Source organism: Mycteria americana, chromosome 1 (assembly GCF_035582795.1).
Source record: "Mycteria americana isolate JAX WOST 10 ecotype Jacksonville Zoo and Gardens chromosome 1, USCA_MyAme_1.0, whole genome shotgun sequence".
Taxonomy (NCBI): Eukaryota; Metazoa; Chordata; class Aves; order Ciconiiformes; family Ciconiidae; genus Mycteria; species Mycteria americana.
Genome location: NC_134365.1, coordinates 101,001,296 through 101,014,116, shown reverse-complemented (window position 1 = coordinate 101,014,116; position 12,821 = coordinate 101,001,296). Strand labels below are relative to the sequence as shown.

At 47.5% G+C, this 12,821-nt stretch overlaps 1 protein-coding gene across 1 annotated transcript in view; it reads right to left on the bottom strand.

Annotated features, from left to right (window-relative positions):
• Nucleotides 1–12,582, bottom strand: part of CD96 (CD96 molecule) — a 33,076-nt gene extending 20,494 nt beyond the window's left edge. The window contains exons 1-4 of the mRNA XM_075493805.1: nucleotides 12,536–12,582; nucleotides 8,917–9,053; nucleotides 5,485–5,910; nucleotides 1,231–1,340 (exon numbers count right to left, since the gene is read on the bottom strand). Coding sequence (XP_075349920.1) covers nucleotides 1,231–1,340; nucleotides 5,485–5,910; nucleotides 8,917–9,053; nucleotides 12,536–12,582 — 720 coding nt within the window. The remainder of the gene's footprint in view (nucleotides 1–1,230; nucleotides 1,341–5,484; nucleotides 5,911–8,916; nucleotides 9,054–12,535) is intronic.
• Nucleotides 12,583–12,821: the final 239 nt, after the last annotated feature.

Below are 12,821 nucleotides of genomic sequence, written 5' to 3'. Positions count from 1 at the left end.
CAGAGCTGCTTTCTCACTGCAGCAATCTTGAAGTTATGCTGAACATCCCATACGTATTAAATACGATTGAAATTCCAAGAAAATCCTTGCTCTTTTAGATTTTAAATAGCGAGAACCTGGTAATAATAGCTAAAAGTCATCTCCTCTTAATGCCTGTGTGCCAGCCACCCTTAGGTATAGGTGCAGCCGGCACATTCTGGACATCTGTGCCTCGGTACATATTTGCAAGCTGTACTCTGAATGACGCATGGTAACCCACATATGTCATTGTGCTGACCTTTGGGGTTTTTTTCCCCCTTTCTCTGCTACTTCGTAGAGTGAACTAGCAACATTAAGAAGTAGTAAGGACAAGGATGTTCCCTACAACAATTTTAAGAATTTTAATATTAAGAATGCACTGCAAAGGGGAGATCTACATAGATAATGAGCTGGGACAAAAGACTAACAAACCTAAAATATTTGAAAACCACATTTAAGAAAACCCTCAACAGGAGTTACAGCTCCTCAGTGACAATAGGTAGAAACTAACAGGCAAAGCTCAAGGACACTGCTGGCTTTTGCAGTGATAGTTATCTCTACATACTGAAATTAATGCTAAAAGGTTACATTAAAACATGCATACAAATATTTATCCAGAAAGTGAGATGCAGTACAAAAATATAACGAGCTTTTGAGCTTTATATCTCACAGCGAATTGCTTAAAAACAGTTTTTATGTGGTTAGCTAGATAACTGGGTTTGCATGTCTTCGGCGTGCATCTGTGACACAGAGGTTAAGAAAACCAAAAACATTACAGACAGCCTCTTTTGTTTTCTATTTCAAAGTGGCCTCATATCTCACTACCCTTCACAGTAACCGTGTATTTTTCAGAGATACTAAAGCTTCACTATAGCAAAAATCCCTGAGAAATCCAACACAAGGCGTATTTTAGTTGTTACATTTGCTAGGTTCTTTGCTACTTTCCACAGACCTGCTCTACATGTACTGAAAAATTAAAAGCAATTAAGATGGAATTTTCCCTCTTTGTTTCTTTAACAGATACTGTTTATGGTGTCTGTGTTGCAAAACCGTATTTGTATTTTTTCCCTTTATTATCACAATCCAACATGACTGATACCTTTTGTTTAGTGGATTCTGCAGGGCACAGTAAAGTCTAACATTTCTATTTCAATCTGCAAAAATACCCTGTAGTTTCTTCTGCAATTTATATCTGAGATGAAAAATACTTACCACTAGCCATTTCAAAGGGTAGTTGGACAAATTTTCTGAGGTCGTGTCCTCTAGGCATGGAATTTCTAAAGTCTGGTTTAACCATACTTCCTTCACGTAGTGCTGCTCCTCTTTGTCATTGCAACAACAACAACAAAAAGCCCAGGAAGGAAAATCAGAAACATGATGTTCATTGTGCTTTAAAAACCAATGCTGACTAGTCTTCTGTTCAAAGAACAGGCACTTTTTTGATTAGAAGGGAACTGTAATTTTCAGCCATTACCCATAGACACATTTGTTAAGTGAAAGCCCTGCATCTGATTCTAGATGGAGTTTCACGACTCTAATTCATGGCTTTACCTGAGTTTTTGGGCAATTCATAAAAGCCTTTGCTTAACTGCAGGATCAAGATGTCTTCTTTGGGAGCTGAGAATAATTTGAAGCTTCTATTTTTCTCTTACAATTTTTTCTGCAGCAATAAACCTTCACATCCATTTTGTGCCCCTGTATTTCCTTTTCTCTGAAGATATCCGCAGGCCTTCTTTTCACTAAACGAGGTGTTCGGCATGTCAGGCAGGTTAAAATTAACCCTGTTTTTCAGTGTCAGTGCTCCTTTTGTTATTCTCCAACCTGCCTGCTACCAGAAGCACAGAACTTGTCACTCTTTCTTTTCTCATCGATTTAAAAGAGCATTTCAGCATCTCCTACCCTACCCATTCCCGGGCCAGGGCTCCAGCCCATCTGTGGCAGGGCAGAGCCATGCACCGAACAGAGCACAGCTGCGGTCCAAACATCGGCTCTGCGCGCGCGCCTGTGTGCATTTAAACAGGAAGAGCAGTGGTGATGGCCGGGAGATGCTACGAGTGCCTTGGTGAGCGCCCATCGCTCCGACCCTCAGCCCGGCAGCGGGTGGTGGTGCCCCGCAGCCTGCTGTGCCGGCCAGCCTCCCTGCCGCAGCCTCCCTGCCGCAGCCTGCCTGCCGCAGCCTGCCTGCCGCCGCTGTGCTGCACGCACCTGCCTGCCCTCTTCCCGGTGGCCCACACCACGGGGAAACTCTCGAACTTTGCTCCCCTGGTAGCTCTGGCTTGCGTGTTGAGATAGAATAGATATATATTTTGTTTATTTTTTATCGTGAGGGGAGGGAGGATATCTAGCAGTCCCAGACCGTTAGGTTATTTGGCAGTGGGGACTTTCTGGTGACTGTAACTTCCTTTATGTCTGGCACCCAAGCACGGAGTGACAGTGCCAGCACGCAGCCTGTGCCACAGGGACGCGAAGAAAGGCAGCGCCCAGAGCGGTGCCCAGGAGACCCAGCGGCAGAAGCAGCTCATCTCCGTTCTCCACCAGAGTGAAGCAGCTGAGGTTCTCTGGTTCTCCACCAGAGTGAAGCAGCTGAGGTTCTCTGGTTCCAGAGAGGTTCTGGTTCAGCAAGCAGCCGAGGTTCTCTGGTTCTCCACCAGAGAAGTTCTCTGGTTCCAGAGAGGTTCTGGTTCAGCAAGCAGCCGAGGTTCTCTGGTTCTCCACCAGAGTGAAGCAGCTGAGGTTCTCTGGTTCTCCACCAGAGAGGTTCTCTGGTTCCAGAGAGGTTCTGGTTCAGCAAGGTTCAGCACCAGAGAGGTTCTGGTTCAGCAAGCAGCTGAGGTTCTCTGGTTCTCCACCAGAGAGGTTCTCTGGTTCCAGAGAGGTTCTGGTTCAGCAAGGTTCAGCACCAGAGAGGTTCTGGTTCAGCAAGCAGCCGAGGTTCTCCGGTTCTCCACCAGAGTGAAGCAGCAGAGTGAGCTGTGAGTCAGCTATCACAGTGGGACACAGAGTGCACAAGCCCTAAAGGGGCTGGGTAGTGCAGAAAGGACAAAGAGAGGGCAAAGGAAGCAAATCTATAGCTTCCCCAGGAAGAAAACTGCACAGAAGACTTTGCTGAGACAAGCCACCATGCAAAAGTGCCGTGCAGTGTACGAGAAGTACGAAGATGAGTAGTCACCCCAGGAGCTCAGCCTGCAAACAGCCCCTGCCTGTTCTCACAGTCACGTCCCAGCTGCTTATTTTCCCCCCCGTCTTTGATTCCCATCTCCATTAACAGCCTGTTGGCTAAGGTCCTCCGTGTTTGTCAGTCCTATGTAGGCCTGCCGCTCTGCGGGCTTTTTGCATCTACAAGTCGAATCCATCTGGATTCACTTTACTTTGATGTAGTTGGGAGCTGTACTTCATTAATGACTAGCACCCTTCTCCATCCAATTCGTAGGCTGGATTAAGGTCTTTTGCCTTCTTTGAAGTGGAAGTAGTTCATTGCAAAAGATCTGGGTGCCTTAAAATACAAATCTGCAAGAGGTATGTTGCAAACGGAATTTTTTATTTCTCTCTAGCAAACAGTTATCAGTAGCACAGCTTGCTACATCATGCAGTTGCTGAAAAAAGCCGCAATGATGCTGATATAAACAAGAGCTGCCCATGTTTAACATGTAGACAGCAATAATGGCGTTGAACATGCTAGTATCAACTAAGGGCACCAGCAAAAGAAAAGGAGCAATGCCTGATTAGCACTATTACTGTATTAAGGAAGAAACAGAGGAAAAATCCCATGAAGAACAGAAGCATGGAGGGTTTCACGCAGTTACCAGCACTGTTTGTGCCTCACTGCTCTCTGCTTGATCCAGCCCCTCTGCCCTGTGAAGTGCAGGAAAATTCCCACCGCAGCACACCCCTGTACAGCAGGTAAAGCGGCAGCTTCGTCCTTGACACAATTATGCAGCATGTACTGTTTAAACACGCCCATCCTCTATGGGACACGCAGAGATGCTGGCTATAATTTTGCCTTTACAAGTTCATCAGGGCAGGAAGGTGCCGCTGGGTCGCCCCTGAGATGTGGCTCTGGGATAACAGCATTGAAATGCTTGGAGCCACTGCCATGCAGGGGCCGTCAGGGAGTGAGGCGGCAGCTTGGGTTAAACATCCCTGTGTACGAGGCTTGCATAGGACCTGGAGTTTGTTTGTCCAGAGTTGCCAGCTTGCTTCAGAGGGAGGCCACTGCTGCGGCTGCTGAGGAGCCGTGCCCTGTCCCTGACCCCATGGAGTCAAGGCTCCTTCTGCTGCAGGGCCAATGTGATCCAGCATGAGGACCAATGTCCCTCCTGCCACTGGTCTGGCCTCACGACACAGGCCAAAGAGGTGGCGGGAATGCTGTGCCCATGGATGCTGCTGCCCCAGTGCTGCTGCCCCTGCTACCCCCTATCACCTGCACCCACCCTGCTTCTAAACCTTGGACATGTGCTGCATCTACAGCCCTGGGCACAAGCAGGGTGAGCATGCTGGTCTTGCAGCTCTGAACTGAAACCGTGCCAGGTTTGTTGCATTTACTTTAATCCTTCTTGGCTTGTTAAGAGAAACCTGGGTCAGGAAGAGGTTTCTGGGGTCATCAAATCCAGTCCCCCATGTGCACAACAACAAGCTTGCCCAACTTGCCCAGCATTCCCGCCCAGCTCCATCTTCATGGCAGTTTGGAATTTTGCCCTCACTGCTGGCATTAAACAGCTGTTCCCAAAGTTGCTGCACTAATGGTTGCCACCGTTGTTTAATTTGTAGCCAAATCCATTCACATCCTATTTAAACCCATTTGTTCCTTTGCCAGGATAATTCAAATATCCTCCCTGGAATTCACACTTTCCCCTGAGGCTTACTTACCAAGAGCAGTCGTGCTGCTTTCCACTTTCCTTTTGGCAGACAGAAGCAGCCAAGTCTCCATTCCCGTGGTCGTCCTAAGCAATCCCCCACCTTGCCCCAGTTCGGTTTTGGCGGTGGGGACACACATCCCTCCATTGAGCTAACACTCAGCAGGCCCTGCAGATGCCAGCCCTCAGCCTCAGCGAGGCAAGGGTGTTTTCTCTTTCGTGTGCCCAGTGCTGCACGCTAATAGCAGCAGCACAGTATGGTTTGGAGACCCAGCATCCTTGGGCCCACCATCTCCTGAGCCGTTCGCCTAGTCTCTGCATCATGTTTCTCCAAAACGAAAAATCTGGAAACTGCCCATCTCACTACCTTTTTTCCTTGCTATCGAACTTCGTATTCCTCCAAACAAATAAAGTTTCCTAAGCAGGAGGTGGATAACAACAGCTAAAGAGTGCCTGGTAAATAGGAAACTGTGTAGACAGTGGCATTCAGTGGCACCATTGCAAACGCCCAAAAAGTCACCATCACCGACCAAGAAATGGTCATCTATCCTGATATTCCACCCTCCCGTCCCCCCAGTTACAAAAATGCAGCATCTCATTCGTAATCACTTACCTTCTGCCTTGACAATAAGTTGAATTTTTGCAGCCTTTGTCCCATATGGGTAAGTAGCAAAACTGCACTCGTATTGCCCGCTAAGGGAGACGGTAATGTTTTTCAGATGCAGAGCCCACTGATTGCACTCATACGTGATGTTTGGATTGGGGGAACACAAAGCCTCTGTAGCATGCCAGTCGCAGCACTTCCTCATGCTGAAGGACACCGAAAAGTTGTAAGAAGCCTCAGGAAATGTGAAGTAATGGGTGCCATAATTAGGGTGATAAACAGCTATTTTGGTAAGCTGGGTGTCATCAGTCTTGGACCACTGTGTCTGTATTATGTAGGTGGTGTGTGGTTTTGGGAAGCTGCACACCAGGGTCACGTCAGTACCTGGCAAAGCACGGACCACTTCTGTTTGTGTAATGACATCTTCAGGCTGGCCTTAAAAACAAACAAACGGGACCGTTTTCAGTGCAAGGAATGTTTAAACCAAGCTTTCTCCTAAGCCGTCTTTGACATGCTTTGGTGCCTTAGCCACAGACAACCACGAAGACCCTACAGCTGTGACAACAAGCTTTCCAGCGAGGAGCTTTACAGCAGATCTCCACCAGTACAAACTGCAGAGGGAGAACCAAGAGAGCAAACGCGTACTTGTCTGGAAGAGGGCGGGGATCTCCCATCGCACTCACGGGGGAGAAATGGGAACTCTGAGGGCCTCTGCGAAAATGGAAATCTTTCAAGTGATATAAATAAAGCAGAAGCTGGGCCCACTTATTTCCCAGCTCTTTTTGCAAGAACAAATGAGTTATCCCTGCCGGCTGATTCTGCCCCGCGCTGTTCCCCCTGCCATTGCCTTTGCTGCTTCAACAGAGAAAGCTGTGCTTTTACCTCCACGTTATTAAACAGCTTCTGCATGGCCTAAACAAGTGTCTGTTTCAGTGTCAGAGCAACCTGCCCCGGTAGGTATGGTTTCTTCCTCAATTAATTTCATAAAGCAGTCCTTAGTGTGCCATATAAAGGAGTAATGGATCAGTGAAATGAAGGGGGCTTCAATGTGAGCCTGTACTACTTGGTTTTGCTGCTGTGGTAGTAAAATTGATTTCTCTCCCTTTCTCCCTCCTGTGAACAAGAGGCTCGCAGTCCCCAAACCCCTGTGTGCAGGGCACTGAGAGACTCAAGGAGATGAAGAATTTGCGGATGGGGGAGCCGTAGTGAGACAAGTAATCAATCACACCCACGGAGCCATACACAAAAAGGCCCTTTTTCAAAAGGGCATGCGGGTCCCCAGAAAAAATGAGTTTGTGCAGATGTTCTTAGGTACAGACTTGTCACCCCCCATCTCCATCGGATTTTATCCTCCCTGTGTATCAAAACATCACTGTAAATTTGCTTTGGGAACTTGCCCCGCAGTTCCACCAGCCACACCGCTGGCTCCCCACGGCAGCAAGCGCACACTGCTCACCTTCTTTACTTGAAAAAAGCCGGTGTCAATTTCTTTGCTTTGACATCTGCTCTGCCGTGTGGTACGGGGCTCCGGGGCGCCTGAGCCAGGGGGTGCCCTGCCAGGGGCCAGGCAACCTCGATGGTGCCTGCAGGGAGGGTGGCATGCCCCGCGCTCTGCCAGCTCAGCCAGGAGCGAGGCAGGGACCCGGCGCACCCGCAGCTCCGGTTTGACAGGGAAGAAGAACGAGGGCAGAGTCCCGCATCCCCGCAGAGCTGGCTGAGACTTGGTACCTAACCGCTGAAGTGCGACATGAACACGTAGAGACTAGGTGCATGGAGAACAAAGCTACTGAATGGCCATGGCCAACGCTAATCTCTGGGTTTTATTGCTGTGCATGCTCTGTTCATCTTTTAATTGACTTCCAAGAGATGGGATGATGTAAGAGGGTAAATAAAAATAAGCCTGAGTGACAAGTGCTGTGAGAAAAATTACTGAAAACTATTTTTGTCAGTCGAGGGAGCTTATTATAGCAAATGCTCACTGATTTCACTGCAAGTTTTGCATCAGTAAAACTTAAGTAAAAAGCGATTAGCAATCTTGTGATCAGACCAGCAGGCAAGGGACACCTAGCAAGTTATCTCTCATATTCATACTGATGCCGTTCATACTGAGGTCAAAGGACCACATAAAGAATGCCTGCCAGGAATTACTTGAATATTTTATATCAAGATGAAAAAGTTACATATGTAGAAACAACATTTTAATGTGTTGTTTGTTAGTAGCCTAGCACTTTAGGTTATTTTAACTGAAACCTTTCATGCAAAAGTGTTCTTAACTTTTTTGTTAGCATCTCAATATAATTAGTCTCATTTTATGCCAACTTTATTTTTCCAAATCAAATGCTGTTCATTAGCCCATACTTGTGCTCTATTTGAAATTTAATAGAGTAACTCCCAGGCATTTAGATGTCTGATCTCCACAAAGGGCATGGTGGTGTCCACTTTCACCTTTGAGTGACTTCAGTGAGGATTTCATCCTCAGGGGAAAAAAACCAACAGTCCTATTTTTCCCTAAATAGTATTACTTTCCTGCATGTGCATGTCTTGAGGCTTCTAGTTCTTTCTTTGCATTTGAGAACTTTTATTTTCTATGAATACACATATGAAATATTTTCCTTTCTTTTAAAAGCCAGTTTGCCTCAGTGATGTAGAAAATAGGAACAGCCTATGCCAGATTTTGAGATGCATCTTACCATGCCAGTCAAATACATGAACTTTTTCCTTTCTTAACTGGAAAAAGGTGTATTCTACAAAATTCTTCTTCCTAGCTGGTAATAAGTACTCCTGCATTCAGCATGGTCAGCCTGTTGGGGGGGTGGGAGGAAGGGTTGTGAGCATCAGGCTTTTTCTTGGTTTTCCTCAGATCGTTTTTGGTTTAAACTCCCTCTGATGGGGATGCAGTTCTCCGTACTCAACTTTTCTGAAGGTTTTACTCCCAACGACAAATTTGTTTCTCAAGCCTTTAATGCAGCATGTAGGGCTGGGTGGGGAAGAGGAAGGGAAGAATCTATTTAAGGGGTTGCAGCTGTACAATTTATCCTTGCCTTTAAGTGTTTCAGCTCTTCCTCTCTCTGCATACACAGGTATGTGTGTGTGTGAGAGGGAGATTGATATTTTTTACTTGCTCTTTGAAAACGGTTTTCCTTTTTGCCCACTGGAGACGAGCACGTGTTGCCCTAAATACAAGTGAGCTCATCTCAGTGATTATTCTGGTGGAAACAGGTTAGGCATCTTGAATAAACCAATCTGCTAGTCAGCACAAGCCATTTACTCCTTACTAGCTGCACGTTATAACTAGGGTTGTTAGGAAGTTGTCAGGAAACAGAAAATCGTTACCGGTAGCTACAGCTTGCCTTAGGGAGACACAGCAACCTCCGCCGGCACATGCCGCCCTGCCCCTCGCCACCCTCCGTCGAAAGCTGAGTCAAGGCGTCCCACCCTTACCTGCAACACTGGGCACCGAGAGCAAGCAAAAGAGGGAGAAGAGCCACCTTTTTTCCATCTTCGCTTGATGAAGTTTTGGTGAATACGTAGCTCCCTTGGCCTGCTCCTCGGAAAAGGAAGTGGAAATGGTCTGCCCTCTTCAGACAGGCAGATGTGCAACACAGTCACACTCGTCATTTTAGCGTGACTTCAAAGAAGTGCTTCATTAAATGCAAAAGCCTCAGTTTCCTGCCGGAGCGATAAAATTAGTACATCTTGTGAAACCTTCATGTTGAAAACACTAAATAGACTGCAAGTCGATGTTCAAGACTACTCTTTTTTTTTTTTTTCCTTTGTCTTTGCAGATAAGCTCAGAGTAAGCAGTTTACTGGGTTAAACTCTCTTGAAAACTTGTCAGGTGTCTAAAGCTGAATATCTGGTACATAACGTACAAAAAAGCTGACCTTTTTTTCCCCCTGCTTCATTTACTTCACATGTTATTCCAAAATACTCAAATGTACTATTTCCAGACTCTCTATACTCGCTATCTTTTAAGAAAACAGCAAGATAACAGAACCAATCCCCTTAAATTAAAATAGTGTGAATTGAGAGTTTTCCAGACTCCATTTTTTTCTGAGAAGGAGACCATTAGTTATTTTCCTGCAGGATGAAGAATTACAGCATGACACATGACAACATCAGTTGGTGTGGTTAACCCCCATACCTCACTCTGTTCAGCTGCTAGCTTTGGTGTTGGCATGTGGCTCCAGCCAGTCCCGTGACCTGTCTTTATTGCAGGTCACCTGTCAATCCTTCTGAAGTGTCCTCAAAAGCATACTGCATTTCCATAAACTAGGCATCCACCTGTCTGCAAAGCATCTCATTGCAGACAGGTCTTACGCAAATTGGACCTGCTGCTGCCGGCTCCTCAGAAAGACAACAGGTTTGAGTTCTTGCTTATCACACTTCTTTTCCCAAAACTAAAAGAGCAAGGCAGGACACCTCACATACACAACATGAGCGTATGTTATCTGCTGGCTTTTCCCGAGATGGGATGGGTGTTTGGAAGCGCAGCTGGGCAGGAGTCTGGTTGCCCCTGATAGCTCCCTCCCTGGGGGCCCGAGGACAACCCACCCTTTGACTCCAGGGAAAGCCTGTTACAGCCCACCCACCAGAGCAGAGAAAGAGTGGCCTGGATGACACAGTCCCTTCAATGGACACCTCTCTCCACCAGCAGTGGTCTCCCTCGGGTGGCTGGTCTATCTTTGGGTGATCCCGGTCCTGACGTTTCTCTCCTGAAAGCATTTCTAGGGGGCCTGGTGCCTTTGTCAGCCCCTTTCTTTTATGGCAGCCCTCTCTGCTGCTCAGGCAAGGCCGACGGAAACTGCCAGTCACCGCCTGCAATTTTCTTCCCAGCTGTTTTCCATTTCCTCCCCAACTATCGACTTTTGCTAACTGTGGAGCTCCCCACGGCTCCAGCTAAGGCACAGAGAGTTCAAGGTAAAAAAGAAAGACCTCACTGATGATTTCCCTATTTTACGCACTACCAGATGCAAACAACATCTATACCACTTCCCTAATTTGCGCAGGTGCAATCTTTTGGTAGTGCGTTTAAGCAGGCTAACGTCTCCAGCTGGAACAGCTGGTAGTGCTGGCCAGGCTACGGTCAGGCTTCCAGACATGTCTTGGAGGATAAGTGCTGCTGCATGGTTCCTTTTTTGTTTGCCTTGTTCCCCTACCTGAGGAAACACACTAAAAGCAGTCTTGGTAAATGCACTGGATGCCCAGGTTACTGCTAAGGGAATACTCTCTGGGGATGAAATATCTGCTTGTCACTCAGAAGCCTGACATAGAAATACCTGTCTTGGAGGATCAAGAAGTCCTGAAGTTGAGGATGAACAGAATATTCAAGCCATTGTAACTGACAGCCACAGAAGGGAGTAAAAATATTAAAGGTATATGTTCTGGTTTCCAGTTCAGAGCAGACACCACAAAGAACCCAGAGATTATCTGTGGAGACTAAAGTCCAAGAAAATTGGACTTCAGTCTAGAATTTGGGCTTTCATTCATGAGTGCAGTTACCTTAGCTTCTCCCGCTGATCAGTTCATGCAACCTTTGTACCCCGAGAGAATATATTTTGAGTAACATGAGGGAAAAAAAAAATATCTCAAATGACCCTTTTTATTGATCTGAAAAATACATGACAGTTCAACAAGACAGCCCAAGTGCCGTGTGGTATATTCAATAGCCACGGAAATCCCTGCGCAGCTTGAGTTAACTAGAACACTATGTCTTGCCCTCAGAATTTGTTTCCCCCCAAAAATAACATCCTAAAAATATACTGCTGCCATGTCACATTGTGTTGGCTGAATGCAGCCACCCAGCGTTGTTGCTGAGCTTAGCGATGAAAGACAGACAAGAAAGAAACCTCCCGGCTCAATGGATTTTTGTTCACTTCAGAGCTGTGTTTTGCCCCAGTTCCTACCTTAAGCCCAAAGCCTGAAATAGTCATCCACCCCACTGCTGACATTGATGTGCGCGAACAGCAAAGCCCTGCCTCTCCATACGGCATCAAAAACCCCTTCTGAGACACACCACTTACCTCAGCCTACTGGCAGGGAGCTGTCTCTTCCCTGGAGCCAGACACGAGGTCCCACTCACAGCAGTGCAGACTGTTAAGAGAGTCCTCCCCCACCACCCCTTCCCTGAAAAGTTACTCACAGGCAGCTTGGTAGGCACCACGGTGGGGTGTTACCCACCCGGTTATGGATGGCGGGGATGATAGGAGGCACTGACACATGCCCAGGGCTGGGGACCTCGTTGGTAGCTGGAGGGAGGACATATCTGTAATGGGCTTTTCCTTGGTGGGGCAGCTGCAGGGATGTTCTTCCATCATGCTACACGTGCCTTTCTGGAGAGACCCAGAAACCACTGCAAGGCTGGGAGGCTTTAAAGGAAAAGAAGCTCTGCCCAGGCAAGACACACACATTGTCAGGGGACATGTGAACCGCCACGTTTTCTTTTGGGCTGGCCAAGCAGTTGGCCTGGCTGGTCCTCCCCGGTGCCCCAGGCAGTGGCAGCGCTGGCAGGAATGGAGGGGCTCTGAGCATCCCCCGGGAGGGGGCCCCGGCGGTGCACTGCAACGTGGGGCTCTGCCCTCTGCTCAAGGACACCTCTGCTCCCACATGTGACATTCATTTTTTCCCCTTGAGTGGCAGTGGGGGTGGCAGTGGGGGGTCCTCTAATTATTTTCTGTAGATCCATTCACCACTGGAGGAGGTGTTTTGAACACTACAAATGACACTTTCCGTGGCAATCACCCCTATTATGCGTCATGCTCACAAAACCCTCGACTGCAATACCATTATTCTGCCTCAATTACAGTAAGCTGCACCTAAGGAAGAAGCAGAGCTGCAGTCAGTCCCACAGAAAAAGAAACTTGAACTCCAGAGACAAATTCAATTATTCACAAAGAGAGCCTTTTCAGAAATGCTAGTGCGCCAGCCCTTCCTGCCAGAGGCGAGGATGATTACCCTTGCAGACTGGTGTCCTCTAAACATTGCTTAAAGAAAGCGCTGCTCCCCCGTGAAAAAGAGATGGAGACTTTGAAGCAGGAATTTCATTAAAGAGTAAACTAACCTTTCAGGTTCGCTTGGCACTTGGCACAGAAACCGCCACTTTGTCATTGTGTTTTGGTTTTGAACTTCTTTGAAAACTGTACTAATGACTCTGTAGCTAGCAGGCAACTTTGCCCACGGCACCTCACGGGGGGGGGGGGGGGCAGACGAGTGGGTGGCACAGGCTCGGGGGACAGTGTGGCAGGGGACAGGGCACGGAGGCGGTGGTAGGATCCCCACGGGGCTCTGGGTGGGGATCCTACCGCCAAATGGAGCGGTAGGATCCCCTGATCCCCTGCTTCCTTCGT